This window comes from Lycorma delicatula, chromosome 4 (assembly GCF_047948215.1).
Source record: "Lycorma delicatula isolate Av1 chromosome 4, ASM4794821v1, whole genome shotgun sequence".
NCBI classification, from domain to species: domain Eukaryota; kingdom Metazoa; phylum Arthropoda; class Insecta; order Hemiptera; family Fulgoridae; genus Lycorma; species Lycorma delicatula.
The window spans coordinates 110,749,462-110,776,956 of NC_134458.1; the positions used below are offsets into that span (position 1 = coordinate 110,749,462).

Sequence of the window (27,495 nt, forward strand, 5' to 3'; positions counted from 1 at the left end):
GTTCCTTTTGCATTATTATTTAGGTTTTGAACTTTCTCAAACTCTAGTCTGAAAATAGAGTGTTGTCTAATATCATTAATTTGTTTGTCTTCCATCTAAACCTAGTCTAATAATTTTCCTCTCCATATAGTCCCTTCGTATACTCTTGCCATCAGTTAGATTTTCTTTTATTCACAACAATAGTTTTCCTTTTATGCTTCAAATACTTTTTTTTTCCTGTTTAGCCTCCGGTAACTACCGTTTAGATCATTGATTCCCAAACTGATCCAGGTGGACCCCCAGGGTCCACGGGAGACTTGACGGGGGTCTACGTTGGCGTGACAAAAAATGGGGGTTCACAATTTGTAAGCAAAATTGGAGGAAATATGGTAGAAATGTAGCTACAGGGGGTCCACCAGAACAGCAAAATTTTGAAAGTGGTCTATGAGAAAAATAAGTTTGGGAACCTCTGGTCTAGATAATACTTCAGAGGATGAATGAGGATGATATGTATGAGTGTGAATGAAGTGTAGTCTTGTACATTCTCAGTTCGACCATACCTGAGATGTGTGGTTAATTGAAACCCAACCACCAAAGAACACCGGTATCCACGATCTAGTATTCAAGTCTGTGTAAAAACAGCTGGCTTTACTAGGACTAGAATGCTGGAACTCTCGACTTCCAAATCAGCTGATTTGGGAAGACGCATTCACCACTAGACCAACCCGGTGGTTATGCTTCTAATACTAATAAATTTTGGCTTATCTTTACTAGTTTTCTTTTTTTTTATTTGGTACAGGTACCTTTCTAGTATCACACTTTTTTTGTACTTCACAACACCAATCAATTTTCCTTGGGCTTTTGCACCTTCTATTAATTTTATTTTTAAAGAGCCTATACAGTTTCCTGCTCCTTCATCATCTTCAAAATTCTGATACTTCCAATTCAGTCATCCAAAGATGTGATATATGTTGTCTATAATTATAGGTGATAATCATTAACCCATGTTACAGATTTATTATGTATTTTTCTTCTGTGTAGTTGTCAGCTGATATGAATGGGGCTGATAAGTTGTAAGATGAGTAAGAAAGCTACATGTTAATGCTGTGTGAAATGATTAAATGTGTTCTAGTTGTGGGTTTTCTGCATATGTTAAAAGTGTATTCTTATTAGTTTTTGATATGATGAAGTCAAAAAAAGTGATTTATTATATTTGTATTCTGCAGTGAAGTAAATATTGGAGAGTAATTTGTTATTGAATGTTATAACTACATAACACTATCTAAATTGCATTTTTTCTAAATGTCATAAATAATTTTTTGTCTGCATTTCTGTATTACATGTGGTCTTGTAAATAATAAATGTTAACTTTCATCATGCAATAAAGGAATTATTTATTGCAGTAAAAATAAAGCTATGTATCTTTTCAAAATGTTAGAGATATTTGCCAAGGAAAATGTTCCATCTGAAAGTAAAAAATACCACTTCAATACTCAAGAAAGAATTAGTACATAGTATCTAATAAAAAATAATAATAGTGCATAATTTCTATAACCCACCAAAGATATTTAAGTTAGTTCAGGAAAATTGTAAGAATAGTTAAAGAATAAAAAATAAATAGATAAAATTTTAATCGCAAGTTAATCTTTTACTCATGTCTGACATACATAAAGTTCAGAATGATTAAGTTCAGAATAATTAACTGCTACACATTATGAAGGTGTCATCTAATCTATTCTGATTGGATTTTTATTTTCAATGTCAGAAATGCACAATTATAAAAATAATACACTTTTCTAAATAATTTAGTGTAATTATTTAACTCAAAATGTTTTCCTAATTTTACGCATAAAAAAAAAAACATTTCTGGGAAAACAATATTAATTCTTGCTTTTGATTTTAAGTAAATTCTTAATTTTTTCCTCTTAATACGTGTTTATAACATTCGTTAATTAGGTACTACGCGTAATTCATACTTTTGGGTGTTTATTACGTTATTATGTTGTTTTCTTTACTAATTTCCGTGATTTATATAATTAAAAATAAAAAAAAACTTTGCAAATAATCAAAATATTTAAATTGATCGAAATTATGTAAAAAAAAAAAAAAATATTATAGATTACAGTATTTTGAGCGGATATAATATTTTTTTAAAAATTTAACAAGTAAATAAGTATGGAACCCATAATGCATTTGTCTCTCACCAATCAACATGTCTGTAGCGCTGCTGTCGGAAACGGAACGAAAGACGCCATTTTCTTTCGTTGTGTAAAAGGTTAGGAGCAGCGTTGAATTAAGAGCAGCATTGAATTACTTGATTGTTGTAGTTGTGTTTTAATGTATTAAAATTCTGTTATTAAATCATGGCTGACAAGGTAGAAATGAGTCTTGATGATATTATAAAGCAGAATAAGGAGTTCAGAAATGTCGGTGGAAGAAGGGGTCGTGGTAGTCAAAGAGGAGTTAGTTATCAACGTCGCGGTGGTAGAGGTTTAAGAAATTCTAGTTTTGGATCCGGAGGAGGAGGAGGACCTCTACGAAACAGAAGAGGAAATTTTACATCACGAAGTCCGTATTCTAGGGTAAGTTATAAACTTTAAAATACCGGCGTCTATCCTACCAAACACGTTAACGCTGGTTTGGTATGTGAAACGTTTGTTGTGATCGTTAAAAAATGTTTTTGCAATAAATAGGTAAAAAAAAGTTAACTGTGCTGTAATTAAGTATATCTTTCTTGGGCCAAAGTTAATAGTTACGTCTTAAGGTTACTTTGAAGTTTGGTTAATCTTTTTGCGTGCAACATAACTTTCCGCTGCACTATAAATAGGATGTCGGCGCCAATGAACAGTTATTCAGCTTTCTTAAGTAAATAAAATTCTTATAACTTCAATTTGCCATGTGCGTGGAAATTTTGATTTTCATGAAACATTTTTTTTTTATAGAGAATGTGAAATTTTTTATAGATGGATTGAGTGTAAGTATATAGGGGTCGTTTTAAAGTATAGAAGCCACACATTATTGTTTAAAACAGATGTAAAGATTATTTGTAAAAATTATTATTTGTAGTGCAAGATTTAATTAATTATGTGTAGTAACTAACTTAAAGATCCTTTATTATATCTAGGGCAACAACAATAGTAATAATCTTTGTCTTTTTTCACCAGCACAATATGCATTACTTCTGTGTATAGAACTTATACACTGCATTTGAATCTCCTCCCATTGTTTAACAGAAACATTTTCTTTAAAACAAGAAAATGTGTATAGATTGACTGCTTTGATCTTTCTTATGCTATTCTGTAAATTTTTATACATTGTTGTAATAATGTATTCTCTGCTAGACTGAACAGCTATTTAAAAGACTTCAACCATTTTTAGTTGAAATCTTGTTTAACTAGGAAATAAGTTGTACTATTATTATTTGTTATATTCCATAAAGTATAACCATATCCAGCAGCATAAGTAGTGTTTAGTTGCCCTTCAGCATTGAACTGTATGCTGTTTTATGCACATAATGAAAAGATCCTCTGTAGGTAATATTATACTTTTTCCATTATTTGTATTTAAAGATAACGAGTCTCTGATGTGGTGTTGAGTGAGGTGTATTCGACACACTAGTTATTACAAGTGCAGTAGTGTTTTTAAGATTGAGAAAGGTCTGTTGCAGAATTTCTATCTGTAAAAGTATTATGCATATAGTAGAACTTTTCATATAATCTGACTACATTGAGAATAACAATTCTTTTTAAGTAATTAATAAATTTTAATATTACTGTAACGATTTTCTTAACTGATTACCATTTATATTGGCGGTTTTCCCCAAGATGTCTGTACTTTCCTTGTCACTCCATGTGACTATTTACAAGTTACCATGACGGCACTGTGCAGTGTATGTGTATGCTATGAACTGTACAAAAATTACACAGAGAAAAACATTACTTAATGTTTTAAATAGCCTATGTGTGTATCAACTGAGATCCTGTGTTAGTGACTATGCTGCTCACGCAACCTGCTTATATTAATGGTAATGAGTATAGTTTTTGTCTTTACAGTTTAGCAAAAATAAAGGTTTTGTTCAGGCCTTCTCCTGCATTACTTGGTCCAGCAATAAATTTTAGTGAATCTTTTGCAACGTAATATCTGGTAGGTTTTCAGTATATATATATATATATATAATAGGTTATTGACAAAAGTAATGATTAATGCTTTAAATGTATTGATGAGAAATAAATCGAATTAGAAAAAAAAGTCAAGTTACAGGATTTAGCAAGATTAGTACTGGCTTTTAAGTGAGTATAAAGTGGATAGTTATTTTGAATTGAGAATTTGCATGAGAACTGAAGGGGGAACCCCTTGTGTTTAACTGATCCTAAGCATATTTACTTTGTATATTAAAGTATGAAAAAAATTTATGTTGATCAAGTAATTGCTTGATCATTGTTAACAACAATGAAAAGGTGCACATGTGGAATGTATATTTTCTTCTTAAAGGTTTAATACTATTATTGAATGACTCAACTTGAAGGGTTTTCCTCTTAACTTATTAAAACCAATACAGAATTATTTTGAACATTAAATATTTTCACATGATTTAGTAATTTTTTTAAAAATTGTTCCCATAAAATCTTATCTGATTTTGAATTAGGAAAACATATTTAGATTTGCAGCTAGCAGTGCTAGTTATCTGTAATACCTTATTTTTAAATTCCTGATGGGCATTTATTTGATGTATAGTCTAAAACCCATTTAAAAGAAATGAAATTTTCCAACTTTGTTTCAAAATTAGAATTTTTGATATCTCAACTTAGACCATTTAAATTTTTTTTAAAATTATGCTTTATCTTATTTAGTCTGTATGATTTTTATTTTATAAATACATATTATACTGATTAGAGACATTAGCAATTTTCAAGATTGAGAAAAAGTTGGTTCACAGATAAAAATGATGTTAACCCATGTCAATTAAGTCAATATGATCATTATTTTAAAAATTTGTTTGATAACCTATTGCCTAAGTAATTATGTTTAAGATTTATTTCTAGTTAAGAGAACTCTGGCATTATCAGTTTTCTAATACAAAATAATTTGTAAATTGTAAAAGAATAGTAAGAGGGAAAATCTTGGATTTTGAATGTAATTAATTAAAAAAAAGAAAAAAGTTGTTGAATTCTTAGACTTCTAAGTATTCTAACCCTGATTGATTTCATATAGAATGACTTATATGAAATATAGTCTGTTATTCTTTTTAATGCAAAAAATGTGAAATTGGCTAATATTCATTGACAGATTAATAAAATTCATGATGAAAATTAATTATTATTAAGTTAGGTTGTGAGTTAATTATTAAGTTAGGAAGTAGATTAGACAGTTAAATAAAGAATGAGAATTCATACACAGTAAATGCATTAGGGTCTTGAGGTACATAATTATGTTTTTATGAGACTTGTAAATGAAAAAAATTATGAAAATTGATTGTATACAATTTCACGCTTTATTGTAAATTGCCACTAATTTCAAGAATGGTTTGTATGAAACTGACAAATAATTATAGTAATGTTTTAAAATGTCTTATTAAAATTGTACATCCTTGACTGACGTAATAAATTGTAGGATTATCTTGAAAGGCTATTGAGAAAATTACTTCGATGCTGTAATAATAGATATCTTAATATTGATAAAAAATAATGTTGAAGAGCAGTTTAAGTAGTGATTTTTATTGTAAAAATAAATAAATCATTATTTTGTAATACCCAAATGGTATCTACTTTCCATATATGCCTTATATTAGTAAATAAGTATTCTAATGTTTAGATTTGATTTGTAATGTTTCTATTTGATTTTTTTAACAAAAAAATTTATTCTTTTAGTCGCAGTCAGCTGGCGATATCAATGGCAGATGGCAACATGATATGTATGATGGCCCTTATGGTGGTAAAAGACCAGTATCATCAATTAGAACATCTCAAGGATCTGGACCTACCAAACTTTTAGTCTCAAATCTGGATTTTGGAGTTTCAAATTCAGATATTCAGGTAAATTTTAAATAACTGGATTAACCTTTGATAGTTTTTCTGGCATGTAATTTACAGATTTTAAGTTCATTCATAATAGTAAAGATTTTTTGTTTGTATTGTATAATTTTATTATTGGCTGAATTGGATTTACGGGAAGTTATAGATAACAGTTTTTGCAGGCTAGTTTATAATCACTGTATAAGTGCAATATGGTGATGTTAGCTTTTAAATATTATGTATAACAGATTATACACGCAGATTAGAAAAAAATTACAAAAATTATGCTGTGTACAGTTCTTCTCATGTACGCTGTTTTATTGGTCATGGGTCGTCTGTGAAAATAACTCATTTGGTTGTTCATCTTCAGTTGAAAATAATGAACGTATTAAGTTCACATTTCTGGTTTTTCCAGAATGCATTATTTCAATTTCAACAAAAAAAGGTTTTAGTTCAGAGTTATTTTCTCTTGAGAGAGCTCAAGGTAAATGGGGTCAAAGTGAAAGATGTGACTGATTAGAACACTGAACTGTTGGTGAAGAAAAAGGTAAAAGGTTATTTTAGATATTGTTGCCGTGTTTGTGGTTCGATCAGGATATTGAGAGATTGACAATTGAAAATGTTTGTATAATTACAATTTATTTAAAAAAAAGTAAAATAAGACAAATCAATAATAATAATAGTAAACAGGAATAATAAAACAAATAATGAAAATAGTTATTATAACCACACTAATAATCAGAATAATAATGACAATAATAATAAATATCAGTAATAATAACAAATAATCATAGTAATTACAACCACAATAATAATACAATGAAACCTCTACAAAACCTCCTCAAAATGTACAGTTTCCCAAGTCCCATCATATTTTTATAGAAATTAATCTCTTCAAGGTGGAAAACTCCGCATAATGGAAACTGAAAGGAAACATAATTTTACATATTAATCTGTAACTGTTGTTAATCTAGTAATCACTTTCAGGTGAGACTAAAGATGTAGACACAAGAAATAGTTATCAACTGGAAAAATAAAATTAAAGAAATAACCGCAGGTTACGAGTTAGAAAATAATAATTGAGATGAAACCGGTTTATTTTTTCAAGCTTTACCGAGCAAAATGCTATGTTTCAAAAATGAAAAGTGTATGGAGGCCAACAATCCAAAGAAAGACGTTCTGCGACATTTTGCGATAGCATGTTGCTTAAACCAATGGTGATAGGTAAATCTTGGAAGCCTTGCTGTTTCAAAAATGTCATTCAGTTACCACTGGAATGGTACGCAAATAAAAAGTCTTAGTTGACGTCTAACATAATGGAAAAATGGCTGTATAATTTAAATGAAAAAGTGGTTAGTGAAAATAAAAGTATTTACTGTTTTTAAAAATGCATAGTGTCACCCTTATGGAAATTTTTAATCATAAAACCTTTGTTCTTTCCTCCACACCCAACTAGTGTAACTCAACTGATGGGTCAAGGAGTTATTAAATCATAAAAATTCATTATGACTAGCACTAGATAGGGAATCTTGGAGAGCTGCATCAAACCAGTCAAATGACTGAAGACAAAAAAAAAATTATTATCAGAAACACATTCTGCAGTCGCTAGTCACCAATTCATGTTCATCTGTTCAAGAAGTGACACAGTACAACAGTTGAAGTTGTGCAGTACAACAGTATTGCATGAAGTTGAATTTTTGTTGCATAGAACGTAGTCAATCGTCGGTTCATGCTGAAGACTGTGTTGGTATTGATAGTGATTTGGTAACCGAAGAAGTATTTCAGACTGTAAATGAAATTATTTTCTCTGAAACTAGCAAGATTAATGAAAGTTCAGAAGAATAAGGACACAGAAAAACAAAATTAACAGTTTCAGAAAAGCATTGGGTATGGTCACACAGCTGGAATAATTCGTGATTAATTGTATATCTTCTAATTAACCGTAACTTAAATGAAAAATTACTAACTTATAAAAATATACAACTCCCTTTTTTTAGTGTAACTGAACAATTTTTGAAATTTACTGGTTAATGTTCTCTATATGCAGTATAATTTCCAGATTATTCCAAATGTTTATCTTTGTCCAACCTCATTTTACATTTGTATAATTCATAGCACAGGACCTCACAATAAATTTGCTCGATTTTTAAAGATTCTGCACGACAGATACCTTTTCAAAACATAATTCTTACTTGGTCCCATCAGATGGCGTTTTGAGGAGGTTTTACTGTAATAATAAATGTCAATAGTAATAATTAATAAACAGTGATTACATACAAAGCAAAATTTAAAGTAATTGTCACGATTTATTCACAAGTAGATAAATAATGAAAAGCAGAATTCATTCCCATTGAGAAAAGATATTAGCGTGACCAAAGGTCTTAACACTTTTAACCACTAGTCTTGTTTTAACAACAATAGTGTAATAGATAAGACAAGTATAAAGTTGTTTTACTGCAAGTACTTGTGCTGCTCACAAATGAAACTACGCTACTATTTATGAATGAAAATTAGTACATTATCACTTTCACTTTGTCATACAGTAACTCACTGAACCATTTCTTGTTTTCGTGTTCTGGAATTACTTGTTACATCACCTTAATTCTTAACTCCTCGCTTAGACTGATTTTAACTTATCTTCCCCAGAGTATTTATACTCCTATCCTCTACTTGCTGGACCAGACCCAACTCGAAGAATGAGAATGATCGTCCGCCCTCACACATTACCATGAAATTCCTACCCTGGTCCGGTAACTCTTCTCATGGAATATCTGTTTAGGTGTGTCAGTGGGCAGTATTACAAAAGACGATTGTTAAACAGACCGGTTACTTTTACTAAAAGGGTCCCTTTTAGCCCTTTTCTGGATTCCTCCGATTATTATTTTCTACTACTTTCTTCTTAATTGGTAGAAATTCGTTACTCAGGTCCGCGCTATACCAATCTTGTTAGAATATAAACTAAGTTAGTGGTGCTGGACATAATTTTAAAGGTAATTTTTTAATTTTTATTTAATATTAATATAAATTTAATGTTATGACAGTGAGACTTGAAACAAATTAAATTGTAAAATAACAGTAAAATTCCTTTTGAGGTTATTTTTTTATTATCACCAGCTGTGTTAATGTCTTTTTTTTATTATTACATAGTTTTATCAATAAAAAGAAAGTTCAATTGAGATCTATGGTAAACTTAAAGTGTCTCTATTGATGTAGTTTACAACTGCGAAAAATAGAGATATAAGGAAATTGCCAATTTTTCCAGTTGTATTTTGGAATGTCTATTTTTGTTTTTTACAGAAAAATTGGTTAATTACAAAATTGGTCATATGTTTTTTTATCTTAATGGTCAGTTGCCTGATCATCTAACTTGAATTTTTTCATTATATTGATCATTATATAGTATTTCTGTTTTAAATCCTGTTCTAATCATGATTACATTTTTAAAATCACACAGTATGCGTGATAATCATTTTGCCATGTTTATACAAAATGTTATGTATTCATCATTTTATTAAAATATATTTACAAGGATCATAACATGCGTTTGTTACTCGCAAACATTCTATTTTACTTCACTTTATTCTTCTGACGTTTTGAGTACATTATGTTTTAGTACTGTAATTTTAAAACTTGATTTTGCAAGTATCACCCACTGCATAGTACTCATGTCATATATTGTTTTTGTGCAATAGTTTGTATACTTATATTATGGTGATACATTTTTTACTGACTTTTCAAAGAAAATTACGGTATTACTTGTGGTCGCATGGTGGGTTTGGGGGCAAGATTGAATTTTCTTTATGTTTTGAGGTATGAGGAGTATGATAATATCATTCACATAAAATGTAATTAAAGATTATTTTGAAATCATTAAATACATAGGCATATGGCTATGTATGAAATTTACTACTTGAAAATTTCCAAAATTACTTGATCAATCAATTTCATTGAAATTTAAACATGGAGTAGTAGTGTATCTTAAGTTATGCATGGAAAAATTTGATGAAGATTGGTTTAGTCGTTTTTCAGCTGCACTCTATTTAAGGTTGACAGTAGACATTATAATCTCAATTTGAGGTTATGTTGACTTTGTACTGGTGTATATTTCATATGCGCTTATGCAGTGAGTCACAGTGGTTAGTGAGTACACTTGATGCTTGTGTGTATAGTCTACTCATTTTAATTTTTTTTATGTTTTAGGATGATATCCTTTGGTTGTTTGCCCCCTTAAAAAAAATCTTATTTTGTTGTTGTTAAAAGCTGTTGCATGCTACATCCTTCTAAGAAAGATTATTCATGATAATTGCCTTAAAACATTTAAGATTTTTAATATTCATTGTGCATAATGATTTCAGGAATTATTCACAGAGTTTGGTCCATTGAAATCGGCAACTGTTCATTATGATAAATCCGGCCGATCATTAGGAACAGCTGATGTAGTATTTGAAAGAAGAGCAGATGCAGTTAAAGCAATGAAACAATATAATGGAGTACCTCTTGACGGTAATTTTTTTAACATACTTATCAGCATAATCTGTTATAAAAAACTTGAAATCTGTAATTAACTTTTTTTTTCATAACTGTGGACTTTAGCCACAAGTAAATTACATAACTTTAAAGGTCTTTTTTAGAAGAAGGTTCTAACAACATTATCTTTTTTAAAAATAATTTAGATTAGAGGACATTTTTAAGGTTTACTTTGATGTTGATACAGTATACAACAGATGCCTTATGCAGGCAGATGACTTAACTTACAGTATTGACTGTCTTATACTGTTGGATTTCCACTATAAAACAAGTCTGTTCATGATATATCTGTCACATAGTGATAGCATATGTTGAATCTGACTGTTAATCATAATTAGATGAATGCTCAATCATCAGCCTTACAGTTTTGTTGTTTGTGGTCTGTGTAATAGTATTTTTCAACATTAAATATTTAAAAACATTATCAATACTATAATTGCTTTTATTATTTTTACTTAATGGTAAATATATAATAAAAGATATAGCTATTAAAAAAAGCTGGACTAACTGTTCAGTTATATAGTTAGTTATACTTCTAATATAACGAACTATAAATAGAACCTTGATGTCTTAATGTTTAAACTAATGAAATTTGTTATTGTTTCAAAGAAGAATTCTCTATTTGAAAAGGCAGAATGTGCCAGTTATTTTATGATAAATTTTTGCACAAAAATGTATATTCCATTATATACTCAAATCACTTATATAAATTAACTATTTTTATATAAAATCAGTAACACTGAGTAGCAAATTAAAATGTAATTGTAACTCTAGGAATTGAGTGTTACCATTTAAAAGTGTTATTGGCCTAAAAAAAAGTATGTGTTTACAACAGATAACAGAACAAAAAAAATATATATATATATATTCATAAAACAATAGAAACAAATAAACTATACAATTTCCAACAGCAGTTTTGTCACAGACTTTTTGAAATTAACAATATTTTGTGATTTAAAGCTTTCAGGGAGTTCATTGCACCATTTTACATGCATCAAAGTAATTCTTTTCTTGCCAATGTTCTTTGCAATATGCAAAATATAAAAAACATTTTGATTAGTCCCTATGTAATAATTATGAATACATCTACAATTTTGTTCGTTAATTTTACACTGTCAAATTTAATAGTATCACAAATTGGTAGTAACTTTTAGCTCTCTTTTTAAGAGTCCTATAAAGCCTGTGTTTACAAAAATTTTAGGAGTCTGTTCTCTGTCGCTTGCTTATCGGTAATGTTCTTTTTAAAAGTCTGTCTCTAAAAAGGCCTGCAAGATAATTCAACACAAAGTGAATGTAATCATAACAAATTTTGAATTTTATTTCTGTATTCAGTAGGTGTTAAGCATAATATAAGGGATGAATAAATTTGTTAATATTGCTGTGTATGACTTCTGTGTGTTACTTCCTTACTGGGTTAGTCCCAGCTATTGACTTCTTTAATAGTAGTGTTATTAATATGCAAGCTATGAGCTGTGCTGAACATTTTGTTAAAAATCATGTAGTTGCGTTTATATTTATTGAGCCTAATGTTGCTAGTTTTGGTCCAGTCAGCTATAATGTCCAGATCTTGTTGAGCATCTGTGTAGTTAGTATCACTAGATCCATAATAAAAGATAGCATTGTCATCAGTAAAAAGGGTCAGATTTCCATTTAATCTCATTTTTGTTAGTTGGTTAATATATATGAAAAATAAAATAGGTCCCAGAACAGTACCCTTTAAGACGCCACTAATTATCTTTCTAGGATCGATGATTATAGTATTATTTACTATCACAGATTGAGTTCTGATATCTAGATAATCTTTAAAATGATCTAGTGATATACCAACAATACCAATACTGTTTAGTCTTTCAATCGATACCCCATGATCAACACATCGAAAGGTTTCTGGAGATCCAAAAAGCAGGCAATTACTGAGTTTCCACTGTCATCCTCTCTGTAGATAAATTTCATGAGAGACAACACAGCCCTTTTATGTATTTCTCCGGTTTAAAAAAAAACATAAGATCTGAGTATCCCTCAAATAATAAAGTAATCTTATTTAATAATTTCAAATAGCTTAGACATTACAGATAGAACTGATGTTGGTCTGTAGTTGTAGTTCTAAATAACAGAGACTTTGGCATTCTTTAAACAGTTTGGAAGCATGCCCTCCCTGAAATGTTTTATTAAATTTTAAATAATGCGTGCAACAGTCGTTCATTTTCTTCACAACTTTCGGTTTAATGCAGTCATCACCAGGGAACTTCTATTTTTTTTTTAATTTACGATTTTATTAATTTCATTGGATGTTGTTTTTGGCAGATACAAATTTGTAGAGCAGGGGTTTATTAGACTGGAGCTAGAATTAGTTTGAACACATTTTAGTTTTTTGAAATATCATTAAATAGCTAATGTAATTCTAAATTATCCCTGTTATCAGTTAATTCTTTGTTGTTATCTGTATAAATCTTTTTAATTATTTGCTTACTTTTTTTGATGGGGTAACTGTTTTGTTCATAATTTTCCATTGCTTGTGGATTGACCCATCATTATTATCAAATTCCTGAATATGGTGCTGTTTGCTCATTCTTATTTTGTTTTAAAATTTTTTTTGTAGATCTTTGAATTTAGTGGGAAACAAATTTTTTCTGCAATAATGTAGGCTTTGTTCATTTCTTTAACTAATATATTTATTTCTTTATTGTTCCAACCTTCATGGATAGAATTATTAAACTTTCTCATTTTCACAGTAATTGTGTTAATTTCATTTTTAATTAGGTTAATCAAAGATTCAAAGTTTGTGATTTTCACTTGAGAAAGTTTGTCTTTGAGATTTTGATTGAATGAGATTTGATTTTGTAATACTGTAGTCACTGATTACATCTCAAAAAAAAACATGATCTACGTTTGACCCAGTTGACGTTTGATTCTGGTTAGACAGTTTTTATCAATAGTATTCGGTGTTCTTAAACCATTTCAGAGTATATCACAATAGTCCAATGTCAATATGTATGTCACTAGTCAATATTAATATCCCTGATAAATATACTATTCTTATATTTATAAGCAGTTCTTGCATTTTGAGAAAAGAATGAGTTCATAAAAGACCTTGATTGTCTATATAATCCACATATAAAAAGATCCTCGCTCATCAATATGATCACAAGTAATTTATCTAAACTTTCGTTAAGCACAGGCTCGACCCAAAATGAATTTCACATAAATAGATATACCTCCACTCTGAGCATGATTCCTGTATGAATGAAAACTGTTGTATTATAAAAGATAGTATCTGCCTCATTTGAATATAGCCAGGTCTCTGTTAAAATAATTATATCAAATTGTTTTCAAATCAACTACTTTATTGTGAAGGCTTCTGATATTAACATATAGTATATGCAATAAAGGGTCAAGTCTATAAGTTTTTTGATAATTTTAGGAATGTTGTTATAATATTTGAGCCGGTGATTGGACTTATCCTTTGCTGTTCTAACCTTCAATTCACCCTTTATCGTATGAAATACTCTTAGTTGAATTGAAATTTGGTCTGAATTTATGTTTATTCCTAACATTTTTCTTTCCTTTTAATACTTGTTTAACATAAATATGATCTGACATTCAGTTTTCCTTCCAGTTTGATAAATATTTTTTGTTTCTTGAGTAATTGAAATTTCAGGAGAAGTTGCTGTGATCAAGATTTTTTCCTAACTTCTGTTTCATCAATCCAATTATCAGCCTCTTCCTTTTTTTGTAGGTTGATGACATTCATTTTCCTTTTTTCTCTTTGTTAGAGTTCTTCCAAAATATTATTAATTAGCATATCTTTATCTGTAGTTAGATTTTTCTCAGTATCTTGAAGAATCCCAACCTCACTTTTTACATGTATTCACCTATTGCCAGATTTCCATCCTCTGCAACAATTCCTCATACTTCTTGTGCATTTGTAAAAGCTTGGTTATAATGCCTTTCAGGATAATTTTTACTTTGATTTTCTGCCTACTGGAACTTGTATTTTAACTCGCTCTCAGTTTTCATACAACCATCTTTCTCCATCTCGTTTCTTATTTTCAGCTGCAAAATCATTAAGTTCTTTTGTTGTTAGCTTCACACACTCTGCATGAAACCATAGTTTGCGTTTAACACATGCTATTGCATAAGTTTTCTTGGTAGAAATTTTGCATACACCACACGTGTCAACTATGTTGACAGCCTTGTTTGCAACACTGTAGCACTTTAACTGTTTTCTGTTATTATTAACAACTATTTTTTATTATTTCCTTCAAAATGTTGTAAATAAATTTGTATATACTTTAAAACAGATATAACTGGTTAAAAATATCATTATCAATAAATATCCTTTACTAGTACTTGTTACTAAAATAACAAAATAAATAAAAGTACAAAGACAAATCAGTTTCTTTTTATCAATTATAAAGTTTTTAACAAATATAAAAAAAGATCTGCAATACTTATCTGAAAATAAAAATACACCGAATTATTAGCTAATAACTGCACTATAAAAATCAATCAAAAACTATTACTTCTCCACAGAAAAACCAGCACAACCCCAGGGACAAAACACAAAGAGCCACATTCTGGTTGTCTGATTTTTTAAACAGATTTATAATATCTATGAAGTAGGAAGTAAATGTTTAATGGTAGGATAATAATAAATGTATATAAAACAATTTATTGAATAGTAGTAATAGAGAAGAATAAGTTATAATAAATAAAATAGCTTAATAATTGTTGCAATTGAAAGTATTTTTTTTTTTTTTTTTTTAATTTAAAAGTAAATGCATAATTTGAATGTTAAGCATCTGTTTTTCAATAGAAACAAGGAAGTTAAACATAGGTAACTACAAAACTATAAAAATAGCTTTAAAAAAATAGGGAATGAAAACTATTTATAGAAAATTATCAATATTGAAGAAAAATTGTACAGTTTTTCTTTAAATTTCAAAATTTATTTTTTTATATATTTATATTTGCTAATCCCTATCATCTGTTTGATAACTTTAACAGTTGAAATATCCATTTGTGGTTGTTAATTTCTGTAAAGAAATTAATTTTTCTATTCATAAACACACTTTTTCAGTTTTATAAAAAACATTCTAAAGCAAATATTTTATTATAAATGAAAACATTTTGTTAGAAAAAAATTAAATACATAAGCAATAAATACTGTTTTATATCAATTTATTTTATTTATTTTTATGCTGAATAAACAGAGACATTGGATGCAGCTTTAAATGTAATTGAATTTTCAATTTTATTCACATATTATGTTTATTAATTCATTGGAAAAATAGAATTAAGATAATAATAAAAGTAAATGATTTCTTTTTCTACCAGTTTTGATCAGTTTAATAAATATTCTTCCAAAAAGAAAGAATAAAGATTTCATTTTTATTGCTATTCATTCAAAGTTCTTGTATGTAATAATATTTTATGAAATTCATCATTGGAATAAACTTTTTATCTTGACACCTTTAATTTGTAGAAATAAATTGTTTGATTTTGAAAGCAGATCTAAAAAAAGAGAAAATTCAATTAAAGTATGATTGATTATATATTACTGAAAGGGGCTGGCTGTTGCTTCATTTTGAAAGAATACATTTAAAAATCCTCATCTACTTTACATGTTTAAATATCTTATGTAAAATAAATAAAGCCATATTAAAAAATAAAAATTTGAATAGCTTTCATCTTCAAGAAAAATAGTAGTGACATACTTAAATTAGGATTTTTTCTGTATTGTTTAGGCTTTAGTGTGTATTCATAGTATACAGGCTTTTAAAGACAGATCCTTTTCATATTGATTTTGTTGGGCCAACAGAATTTATCCAATATTGTATTCTGTTTGTGTAATGATTTTATTGGCTTATTGGAAGGTCTGTTTGCTTTTACCTACTGGTTACTGAAGCCATTGGCCTTTTTCTGCAGACACCAAAAACTGATCCCTTTTAGATATCCACAGTTCCCCCTTGCGTAATAAAAAGGGTGCACTATCCAGGTCTTGCAATTCTCAGTATGGAGAACCTATTAGGGAGAGATGAACATTCAAAGAACCAGTAATGGGAAAGAAAGGGCAAGGGATAATAAGTTAGGGTAAGGGTGGGTGGTGAAAAATAATCTAATATTTTGGTATAGAGCCTTTAATGTTAAAATTTTTTTTTTCATGAATTTGAAATTAGAATGTTGTCATATTCAAAGGTTAAACTATTGAAAACGCGTAATAACCTTTTTCTAGAGTATAGCTGTGTCAGAGTAGTGTTGTCTGTTAATTGAGTAACTACATGACTCAAAACGTAGTAGTTAGACACTATTACATATCTACTTTTTCAAGGCTGCTTAGTTATTCAAAAGTAAAATGAGCTGGAGAAACAAAAAATGGCATTGAAAAATTTACTTTTTACCAATACAGTAGACAAAAATATAAGGGGTGTCCAGAAAGTAACTTACATTTTGAAATAAAAAACCAACAAAATAAAAAAAGAAATTATATGCATTTAAAAGGGACAATCTTAAACTATTTTTATACATAGTCGCCATTTAAATTGAGGCACTTATTTATCATAATGATGCACAAGCTTTTCAATTCCTTCTTTGTAGAAATCTGCCGCCTTAGATTTTTGACACTCATCTTGCACAAAACTTGTGACAGCCAAGTTTCCCTGATACAGTTTAATGCAGTAAACTTCATGAAATTTGGGAGAAATGAAGCAAGAGTTCGTAATCATAATACGGTGATTTTCTTGAATTTTATCGTTGGTTTTCATCATCAGTCGCAAGGCTAGGCCGACCACTACAGTCCTCATCATGAATATTGGTGCAGCCATTTTTAAATTGAATGCACCACTGCCTCACTCCACCTACACTCATTATTCCATCTTCATACACCTCAAAAAGTTGCCGATTAATTTCAGTTGGTTTGAGGTTTTTTGCCCGTAAAAACCTAAGCACTGAATGCACCTCACAACTCGCAGGTTTTCTATTGAAGTGCACATTTTAATAATTCACTACGAACAAAGTAGAAAAATCACAGTCCACATGCTATGACAAGCTTGTTGCTGTCGTATTGTTACTGAGTATAGAAAAGTTATGATGCCAAGATGGCGGCTCTATATCCCCACCCATCTCCACACTAGGCACAAACATCTTGTAAAAACATCAAGTAAATATCTTGTAAAAACCTTTATGGAATAAATAAATAGATACTACATCCATTTGTATTAGAAGGTTTTATGTAGAAAGATCGTAAAAAAGTATTTCAAATGTATAATTGACATTGGGACTACTGTTTTTGGAAAGTGAGTTAATTATTATTGAGGGTTAGTCAGTATTATTAGATTGATCATTATCACTAACAATAGATTTATCACTATTTTTAGGCCGTCCAATGAATATACAGTTAGCTACATCAGATATCTCAATAATTCAAAGTGGTGGTAGACTAATGAGAGGTAGCAGTGTAGGACCTGGAGGTGGCCGTCCACAAAGAATGAATACTGGCAGGTCAGGAGGAAGTGGTGGCCGAGGTAATGGTTAATCCCTGTTTAATAGTTAAATGTGATTTATGTATAAATTTTTATAAGCTTTACCGTTATTAAACATATTATTTTATAATTAATTAATTTTTTTGTAGGTTTGTCCATTATCTTGATCTATTTGTTTTAATTAATAATGTGATTTCATTTTTATTCACTTGTAAATTTATTATTTACTAAAGTTTATATCATTTGTACTTTGTAATAGAAGGTAAATGGATATTAAAGTGTATTCTCTCATGCATGAGACATGTTACTCTGCAGAAATTCAGATATCTTTTTGGTTAATCAAAATTATCATATGTATTCTTATTACCATTTAATATGGACTAAATTTATAATTTAAGGATATCAATATTTACTAGAGGGCGGTATTTTTTTAAAGATATCACTTGTGATTATAAAATTAAAATATTGCTGATAATAATGAGAGTAATAATAACAAAAATTTTAAATGTTCATTTAAATAAAAAATTTGTAACAAAAGATGTAATAAATAATTAAAAAGCAGTACTGCAAATAAACATGTACAAAACAGTAGTAAGAGTACAACATTTAAAAAAATTGTTTAAACTAAGTTAATACTCATGTAAATGATGTTTCAATGAAATGAAAATAAATACTTGTTTCTACTTGAAAATAAATGTATTTATAAATGGATTAGTCGTCTTTTTGTGATTTTTTTATAAACTACATTGTATCATTATTCTCAAACACCACTCAATAGCATCAACTTCAATATGGGTGAAATATATAACTTATTATAAGAAACAATTTTTCTGATAACTCGTAATAAAATGTATGAAAAAAAATATGGTTAGTTTGGCATTTTATTTTCTAAATCTTCATAAAACTGGTCTAAGTACTTTAAGAATAAATCTAAACTTCGAGTAAAAATTTGGTTACTACATGATGGTTTTTATACTGAGAATATTCAAAAATTCAAATAGGATTAAAAAGAAGTGCATGTGTTCTGTATTGTGTACAAAGGTTTTTACTAAATGTTAGGACATGTTTTTTTTAAATTCAGTAGTGTAGTGTAAAACCCACCGGGTTGGTCTAGTGGTGAACGCGTCTTCCCAAATCAGCTGATTTGGAAGTTGAGAGTTTCCAGCGTTCAAGTCCTAGTAAAGCCAGTTGTTTTTACACGGATTTGAATACTAGATCGTGGATACCGGTGTTCTTTGGTGGTTGGGTTTCAATTAACCACACATCTCAGGAATGGTCAAACTGAGATTGTACAAGACTACACTTCATTTACACTCATACATATCATCCTCATTCATCCTCTGAAGTATTATCTGAATGGTAATTATCGGAGGCTAAACAGGAAAAAGAAAGAAAAGAAAAGTAATATAGTGTAAATAGTTATTCTTTTGTGAATAGGTTATGGTTATTTTTAGTATTCATTTATGTAATGTAATAGAAGATAGAAAAAAATTACTCTTTTACCTTAAATTACAAATGTAAATAAAAAAAATTACTTTATTAGATTTAGTAATAAAAATTATTAATTAGTATCCATTATATTATAAATCTAAGGGTAGATTTTGCAGTGAATTATCCTAATTTTTAATTACATACAAATAGTATATTTGAAGTTAATGTTTCATGTATATTTGAAGTTAATGTTTCATGTATATTTGAAGTTAATGTTTCATAAATCTATTAATATTTGAAATAAATCTTTTTTTCTTACTCATTCCTTTTTTTCTGCATTTTTAAAGGATTAAGACGAGGTGGTGGTAGAGGTACTGGTAGAGGAGGAGGTCGAAATCGATTACCACAGCCAACTGCTGAAGAACTTGATGCAGAATTAGATGCATATGTGAATAAACTAAAATAGTAATGACTTTAATAATAACTAAACAAAATAATAAGATAAAAGATAAAAAATATACATAAAAAAAATCAGTATCATTAATTTGTATGTATTTATAAATAAATTTAATTGATTGATTATTATGTAATATGTATTTTAAGAACATCAATTTAAATTATATAGTAGATATCACTAATTTTATGATAAGGTGATATGTGGAAATTCATCATAATGTAATATAATTTTTGTTCGTACATTATATTTCTATAATGTAATAAAAGGATAAAAGTATTTTTAAATAAAAATTGTTAGTAATCTATACGGAATAATGATAATAATAAGAAAATCATCTTTCATATTGTTCTATGTATAAATTTTTTTGTATTATGGATTATTGTTATCTACTCGTGGTTTTTAAAAATTAAATAATTTTTATTTATCTATTATCTATTTATTTTTCTATTTATTTTTTACAGTAAATAATGTTCATTATGTAATTATGTGAAAGTAAACACCTTACCAATGATATGCAAATAAGGATAATTTGAGTATTTATAGTCTTCTAATAATATATTTCATAATGTATATTGTTATGTTTTGTTCTTCGTAATGATTAAAATAAACATATGAAAATATTATTTTATATAATTTAGTATTTCAATGCGTTCTGGGTCTTCCAAACTTTCGAATACATTCTGCTTATTCAGTTATCTGTGTTAGTTACAGTGGTTTCATCATTATTCATAATATTAAAATGTTTAGTTTTTTATTTGCATTAATTTAATAAATTTATTTATTTCCCTGTAGGATAAAAGCTGAAAATAAAACATTTATAACTTAATATTTTTATATGTCTAATTGAGGTTTTTTTTTTATAAGTAAATATAAGAGGCAAGTATGGTAATATTGTAAACAAAATAGTGAGCATTGCTTTCTTAGTTTTTTCAGTATTAATGTTTCATTTCCTAACCATTAATACTTTTTAAATATATTAAAAGTGTTTTTATTGTGTATTAAAAAGTAAATACGTTTACATGAAAAAGAGTGGATTTGTTTTAAATTGAATAAATCCTGTAAAAATGTTATGAGGATTATTAAATTAGAGTATTTGAATGTGAAGAAAAAAGAATTTACCGTCTTATATTTATCTATGATCCTATAATATTATATACTATCAACATTTAAACTTAATGGAACTTTGTTATTTATTAAAATAAATTATAATCCTCTTCAGTCAAATGAATAAATGAATTCATTTGAAAATAATGTTGAATTTTGAGTTTATAGAACACCACTGAACATAAAAAATGTTTAATTTGGTGGAGCCTCAAAATGCATGTCCAGTAATACTGGACAAGAAGACCCAGTCAAGTAATTGCCGCAATTGTCAAAGTCCACATGCTGGACAGCAGGACTCTACTTACAAAAATAAACATTACTCAATGTTGTTTTATATTTTATAATATCGCTTATATTGCATGATCAAAAATTTAACATAAGATCTATATCCCCTAAGTAAATGATTATTTTAACAATAATTTAATATGTACCTAAGATAATTGTAGTACAAATACGGAAAAAATCATTTTAACTGCAAGATAAGTGATGTCTTTTAAGTTAAATAATAATTCTAACATAAAATCATGTACATGATAGAAACATGATATTGAAATTAATTAATTGAAAATTTCAAATCTTACAACCACAAAAACGTAAATGAAAACTTATGAAAAATGAAGTGACAACTACCATTTAATAATAAAAATAAATAAAAACTATGACACATTAACTAAATATTTCATTGTGTAAGTTATTACAAGGTTTAATTTTACAAATACTTACTAATTTAATTCAGACATATTAAAACATGTATATGATAGAAAACATGATATTGAAATCGATTGATAATAAAATAAATAATACAACCTCACAAATAAAAATGAAACTTATTAAATATGAAATGACAACTACCACATAATAAAAACAAAAAAATAATTGATAATAGTAACACAATAATTAAACATGTGTCATTGTGAAAGCCATTAGAACAAGGTCAAGTCATTAGAAATTTTCCAATCACTTAGCTAGTGTGGAACTCAAAAAAGTACAGTCTTTCTGTTGTGATACATAAATAAATATTACATTTAACATACATGAATCTATAGTTTTCCCACTACAGCCTTTATTTCTGCAAACATGAATTTATTTTTGTCCTTTGCAGAACAAATTGGTAAATGCTCGTCGTTACTTGTGCGTCTGATATTTTTATTTGGTACTTATACAGGTTTCTTCCTTTTGATTTTATACCCACTCACTTCATCTTCTGAGGTACTGTCCACCTCAGCATTATATCATTAGACCTTTTTAAACTTCTGATGAGACAAAAGCGAGAGTGCCTCACCAATGCACAGTTGAACTCAAGTAAATCAAATAGCTTAGATTTTGATTCCCCAAGAAATAATTAATCTTTCTTGTACTCTATCCAAGAATTGGCAATAGCCATGTCAGTAAAATAGAAAAAAAATCTTACTGGTCATTGACATTCTGTAGTATGAAATCAATCTGTCAATAAAATCTACCCCTCCCATTGAATTGTTGTAACATCCAATAACATGTCACCTAGGAACCAATATGTACCCTATTTTTTTTTACTTATATCTATGAACATTTTGTACTGGTGTTGCCAGAGTTTTAGTGGTAAGAACGTTTACATCTGTTATCATAAAATTTAACTAAACCTACTTTACCATCCTCTCTCACTAGTTCCTGATACAAACTCCTGCCTTGTTTTTGCAGTTCTGTATCAGGTTTTATTTTAATCTGTAGGGAGTGATTCATTTTGTTAACTAACAAAGAGCCCACAGCTGAAATATTTTTTCTATTCATAAATACTCAAATAATTTTAGAGTTGGTCAGTAAATATTCTGTGACCAGTAGGCACATTGTTAACTAAATTTTTTACAATTTTATGTTTGCACCTTCATAGATTATGAAACGTATTTACTAACTAGTCTGGATTAGATGGAATAAAATTTTTAATACCAGCAGGATTTGGTTCTCCTGTTATATACTGCCATAATACTGTAGACCAATGAAATAGTATGATTTGTTCATCAATGGATAAATTTAATGAATAAGGTAAAGTTGTTGACTTTTTTTGTAATGTGTCAATTATTGTTTGTACTTTCCAAATCCTGTTTTTCTGTTTAGTTTCTTCAGTCACAGCTAGGTTATCAGTGGAAGGCAAATAGCTTTGAAATTTGAAAATCCTGTCCTGTGGTAATTATGTGACAGCAGGAACTCTAAAACTACTATGGTAATATAAACATGATCTTGGAAGCTTCAAACCACCAGTTACTACACTATCTCCCACAAGCTGTTAAATTTCTTTCATATTTGTTTTTAAGTTAACGCTATTAGTCTCTTGCAGCCCCCTAATGTTAGTCTATATTGCAATTAATTCTCAAAAGTCATCATTAAAATATTCTTCAAAATAGTTAGAGGTGACCAAAATTCTTGATAACCCAATATCCCGCTCTGACTCATCAGCTTCCACATTGTCATTCATTACTTTATTTTCATTTTTATGGTCGAGGCTTTACTGTCTTAACCACTTCAGGTTTAATTTAATTTTTTTTTTAATCATGATGAGAAGTAAATAAACACATTCTTCTCTGAATTGGTTGCTCTTAACATTTAAGTCCTCAGCAGAGGCTGTCTCAGATTAATTTAAAGTAGCTGATTCCTGTAATAAAACGAAACCCTAGCAACAAACATTACTTTTCATGCGCTAAATTATTTAAAAATAATCATAGATTCAACTACTTTACTTACATTATGATCACTGGCTTTTTGCTTGGCTGCTAGCATCCATTGCCCAGTCATAACAAATTCTTCCATGTTTTCCTCATCAGAATCATCCTCAATAACGGACTTATCTACCAATTTCCTCATATTTAAGTATCTTCTCTGTAACAAGAAAAATGTTTATTAAAATTTGTTGTATTAATAATGTGTGTAAGTTACTATCAAAACTATTATTATTTAAGATTTAGAATAAAAAAAAAATGTATTTTGTAATTGTTTTAAAAGGTCCTACATTTTATGCAGCTAAAATGACTGCACTAAAAAAACACTGCTTTGTAGGTAATCCTATACATGATATCAGTACACCAATAACAAGTAATAAGTGCATTAATAATAAGTGCATTACACTTTGCAAATTTTAAATATAATTGAATAATAAACGTATGTAGTCATTTTTCAAAAGCAAAACTTTCAATAAAATAGAAACTGATAGGTTAATTTATTTCATAATTTTTTGGTTATGTTACTAAAAACACAAGTTGAATCCTGTTATCAAATAAAACATTTGGTTTAGTATAATAAATTATTAATTACCTTTTTTATCAGCAGTTGACATCCCACAACTAGATCTACTGATATTCATGTTGAACATTGTCACTGATGTCATGTATGGTGTAAGGAAAATCTGAAAAAAATTGCTTGCAAATACAAGGTTTCATGCAGGCTTGACAAGTAGTCCCCAACACAGTAAAACACATTCAAATAAGCTATCATGAAACAGTAAAAATTGTCCTGCTGGCTGGTCTAGGACTGATGAGGTTATAAACAACTTATTTATGCTTAGAAATTTTGACTTAAGGTAATTAATTGTGAGAGTGGTGATCAAATTATGTATTAGTAATATAAAATTATAGCTACACATTGTTTGGATTTGAAATTGTTCAGTCATGTTAATATGAAATACATGTTAAGGATTAAACAAAATCTATAAAATTATTGTGAAAAATTATTTAAATTGATTTATGCTTCATTCATTATTAAGTAATAAAATATACAGTTATTGTACAGTGTGTCCCACAAAGAGGTATACGCTTTTGATTTAGTATCACTTTCCCATTCACGCACCAATTTTATTGAAACTTTGCAGACCTTCTAACAAAGATTATAAAAATGTTCTGTGAAAATTTCAAACTTCTAGCATTTATAGAAACTAAATTCAAATAAAAACATAAATTTTAGATAAACCACTTTTTTTTCATTACAAAGTAGCTTTTAAAAATTATTAAAATCAGATGATGTATTGTTAAACAGCTGTTCAGATTGAATAAATCAAGTTAATAATTGTCATAACCTTGCTTCACTTTCCTGCGTAAACATTTGTTAAAATGGGATTTACAGCTGCTAAGTGGAAGTGTTTGTGGTTGGAAACTGGCAGTGTAGTTAAAAAATGCAGCCAATCTACTGATGAAGGAAAACGGGAAATGGTGTATGCTTCATTACTGCGATCTCCAGGTAAACCTAATTCAGTGAGAAAAGTTTCTTTAGATACTTGTGTGCCAAAATTGACTGTTCAAAAAGTAGCAAAAAGAAATAAAATAAATTTTTTTAAAAGCCACCTGGTTCATAATCTTTTGGAAGATGACCCAGATAAGGAGAGTTGTTTTGATTGTGTATTATTGAGCATCATGAAGTTGATCCAGACTGGCATGAATGTGTTGTATTCTCAGATGAATACTTTCTACTTTAATTGTATGAAGCAGTACTACAACACTGAAAAACCCCTTATATTCTTGAGCAGAAGAGCTTAAATGAAAAGATATTACAATTCGGGCAGCTGTTACTATTACCAGTCAACGCGATGACTGCAAACAGATAAGTGTTATGTCTATACACATAATGCCTCATTTTGTTGTTCCAGAAATGAGATATGCTATTTTTCAGCAAGATGGAGCCATACCTCATTTTGCAAACCCAGATAAACTGCTACTAAATAAATTCAGGGTGTTAGATTGGTCATGGAAGTGAATTGTTAGATTTGCCAATGAGATTGCCAGATCTTGGTGGCAGTAACTTTTTTATGTGGGTTATTTAAAGGAACGTGTATACTCCCATGGCCTTAACATTAATAAAGAGTTGAGAGGGTCACTGAAGAAGAATTTATACCAGTTCCAAGACGTCTTTATGAAAGCACGTGCAGGATTTATTAAACGATGTTACCAGTGTATCGCTGTTGATGGATTTCAGTTTGAGTAATGTATTTACTTTATTAATATATACAAAAATTTCTCATAATGATAGGAGTTGTTAATATTTTGTAATTCATATGTTTTTAATCATTTTTCCTAGCTATTTTGTAATTAATAAAAAATGTGGTTTATCTGAAATTGATTGTTTTTATTTGAAAGTCGCCATTTTGTTTCTATAAATCCTAGGGGGTTAAAATTTTCACAGAAAACCTTTGTTGAAAGGTTTGTAAAGTTTCAATAGAATCGATGAGGAAATGCGAAATCGGCGAGTGATTCTAAATCAATTGAAGAGATATATATATACCTTTTAATGGGACACATATATGTCATAGTTTAATTAACTACTTTGCTCTGTAATCTTGTGTATTTCAGTTTTGATGATCATATTTAGCAAGTACTAGATACTTTGTATTATAATGCAGTATTAATGATTTTGTATCTTGAAAGCCATGGTGACCTAATTATCAAACAGCAGTTTTATAAAAGCGATTTACTTGTGCAATAAAATTGAATTACTCCCTTTCATCAAAATGTTAACATTTTGTTAGTAACCATTTATTAACTAAATTGTAACTGTAATATTGACTAGTATATTAAAAAATTTAATAAAGCAAGATTATTGCCTTTAAATGCATTTCAGTAACTTTGGCTCATAAGACTTATACTTAAAAAGGATTTTATATACACAGGCTACAATCTACAGTATTAGAAAAGTAAATACTAGTTGAATGAGCTATGGAAACAATTTTAAAAAAATTTAATTTGAATAATTGCTGAAAAAAATATTTTACTCTTATTTTATTACCAAATTTGTGAAAAAGTAAAGGAAAATAACTTTATTTTATCACTCCTTATTATAGTATAGAAATGCTTGAAAAAAATTAATAAAATAAATTTTAACAGGTGATTTTTAATAACAATTAAACTTTTCGTACAATAATACATACTACCATACCTCATACAAGTTTTAAGCAAAGTTTAATAATCCTTTATGAACTGATTTCTTCATAAGCATTACATGTAGTATTACAATAATCTAGGATCTAAAGAATAAACAACTGTTTATAATAATCATTGCTGTAATACGGTCATTACAATAATCACAGCAGTAATCATTACTGTAATACAAATTATTAATAAAACGACTATTTGACTATCTTCTTGTCTTCTTCAATTTTGAAAATTTTTGTTTTTCTTATTTTAATCTTAAGGAATAATTAGTTGTTTCTGAGCCATGTTGTAAATTAATAAAATTATCTTTGTGCTCCTCAGGGAATCCATTGCAACTCGGTCTTAAAAGTCTGTATTTTTTGAACTATTTTTTTCCTTTGTATTTGCAAGGAAGATGTAGTGACAAAGGAAACAGTTAATTTTTTGTTTGTTTCCTACAGTTCACCATTTTAAAATCATTCCGCAAAAGGAAGTTTTTAAAAATTATTTTCCAGGATTGTTTGTCTTTCAAAGTGTATGAAAATATGTACTGTTAGATCATTGTTGTGCTTTTCCTGGCAATAAATGGGCTAGAATTATTTTGCTTCCAGAGAAGAAAATAAAAGAAAAGCTTAATTTTG

General features: G+C 28.5%; 2 protein-coding genes across 5 annotated transcripts in view; one reads left to right on the forward strand and one right to left on the reverse strand.

The window, feature by feature from the left end:
* LOC142323747 (adenosine receptor A1-like) overlaps nucleotides 1-19,880 on the reverse strand; it is a 61,904-nt gene extending 42,024 nt beyond the window's left edge. For 2 of the 3 annotated variants that reach the window (XM_075363917.1, XM_075363915.1), the window contains exon 1: nucleotides 19,749-19,880. In XM_075363917.1, coding sequence (XP_075220032.1) covers nucleotides 19,749-19,752 — 4 coding nt within the window. In that variant the 5' untranslated portion in view covers nucleotides 19,753-19,880. Of the gene's footprint in view, nucleotides 1-15,681; nucleotides 16,032-19,748 lie in introns of those variants that run through there. The other variant, XR_012756158.1, reaches the window with a different exon arrangement.
* Nucleotides 2,211-27,495, forward strand: Ref1 (RNA and export factor binding protein 1). Of its 2 annotated transcripts, XM_075363918.1 has the most exons (5): nucleotides 2,216-2,561; nucleotides 5,847-6,011; nucleotides 10,346-10,493; nucleotides 17,894-18,040; nucleotides 19,777-27,495. In XM_075363918.1, the coding sequence occupies exons 1-5, from the start codon at nucleotides 2,343-2,345 to the stop codon at nucleotides 19,893-19,895; spliced, it is 798 nt and encodes a 265-aa protein (XP_075220033.1). In that variant the 5' UTR covers nucleotides 2,216-2,342; the 3' UTR covers nucleotides 19,896-27,495. The 2 variants fall into 2 exon arrangements, with proteins under 2 accessions (XP_075220034.1, XP_075220033.1); XM_075363919.1 differs by lacking the exon at nucleotides 17,894-18,040 and having other exon boundaries at nucleotides 2,211-2,561.

Coding starts and splice junctions, on each gene's coding strand:
- Ref1 (XM_075363918.1), top strand. CDS start 2,343: ATGGCTGACAAGGTAGAAATGAGTCTTGATGATATTATAAAGCAGAAT. Junction 2,562..5,846: donor CACGAAGTCCGTATTCTAGG/GTAAGTTATAAA, acceptor TTATTCTTTTAG/TCGCAGTCAGCTGGCGATAT. Junction 6,012..10,345: donor TTTCAAATTCAGATATTCAG/GTAAATTTTAAA, acceptor TAATGATTTCAG/GAATTATTCACAGAGTTTGG.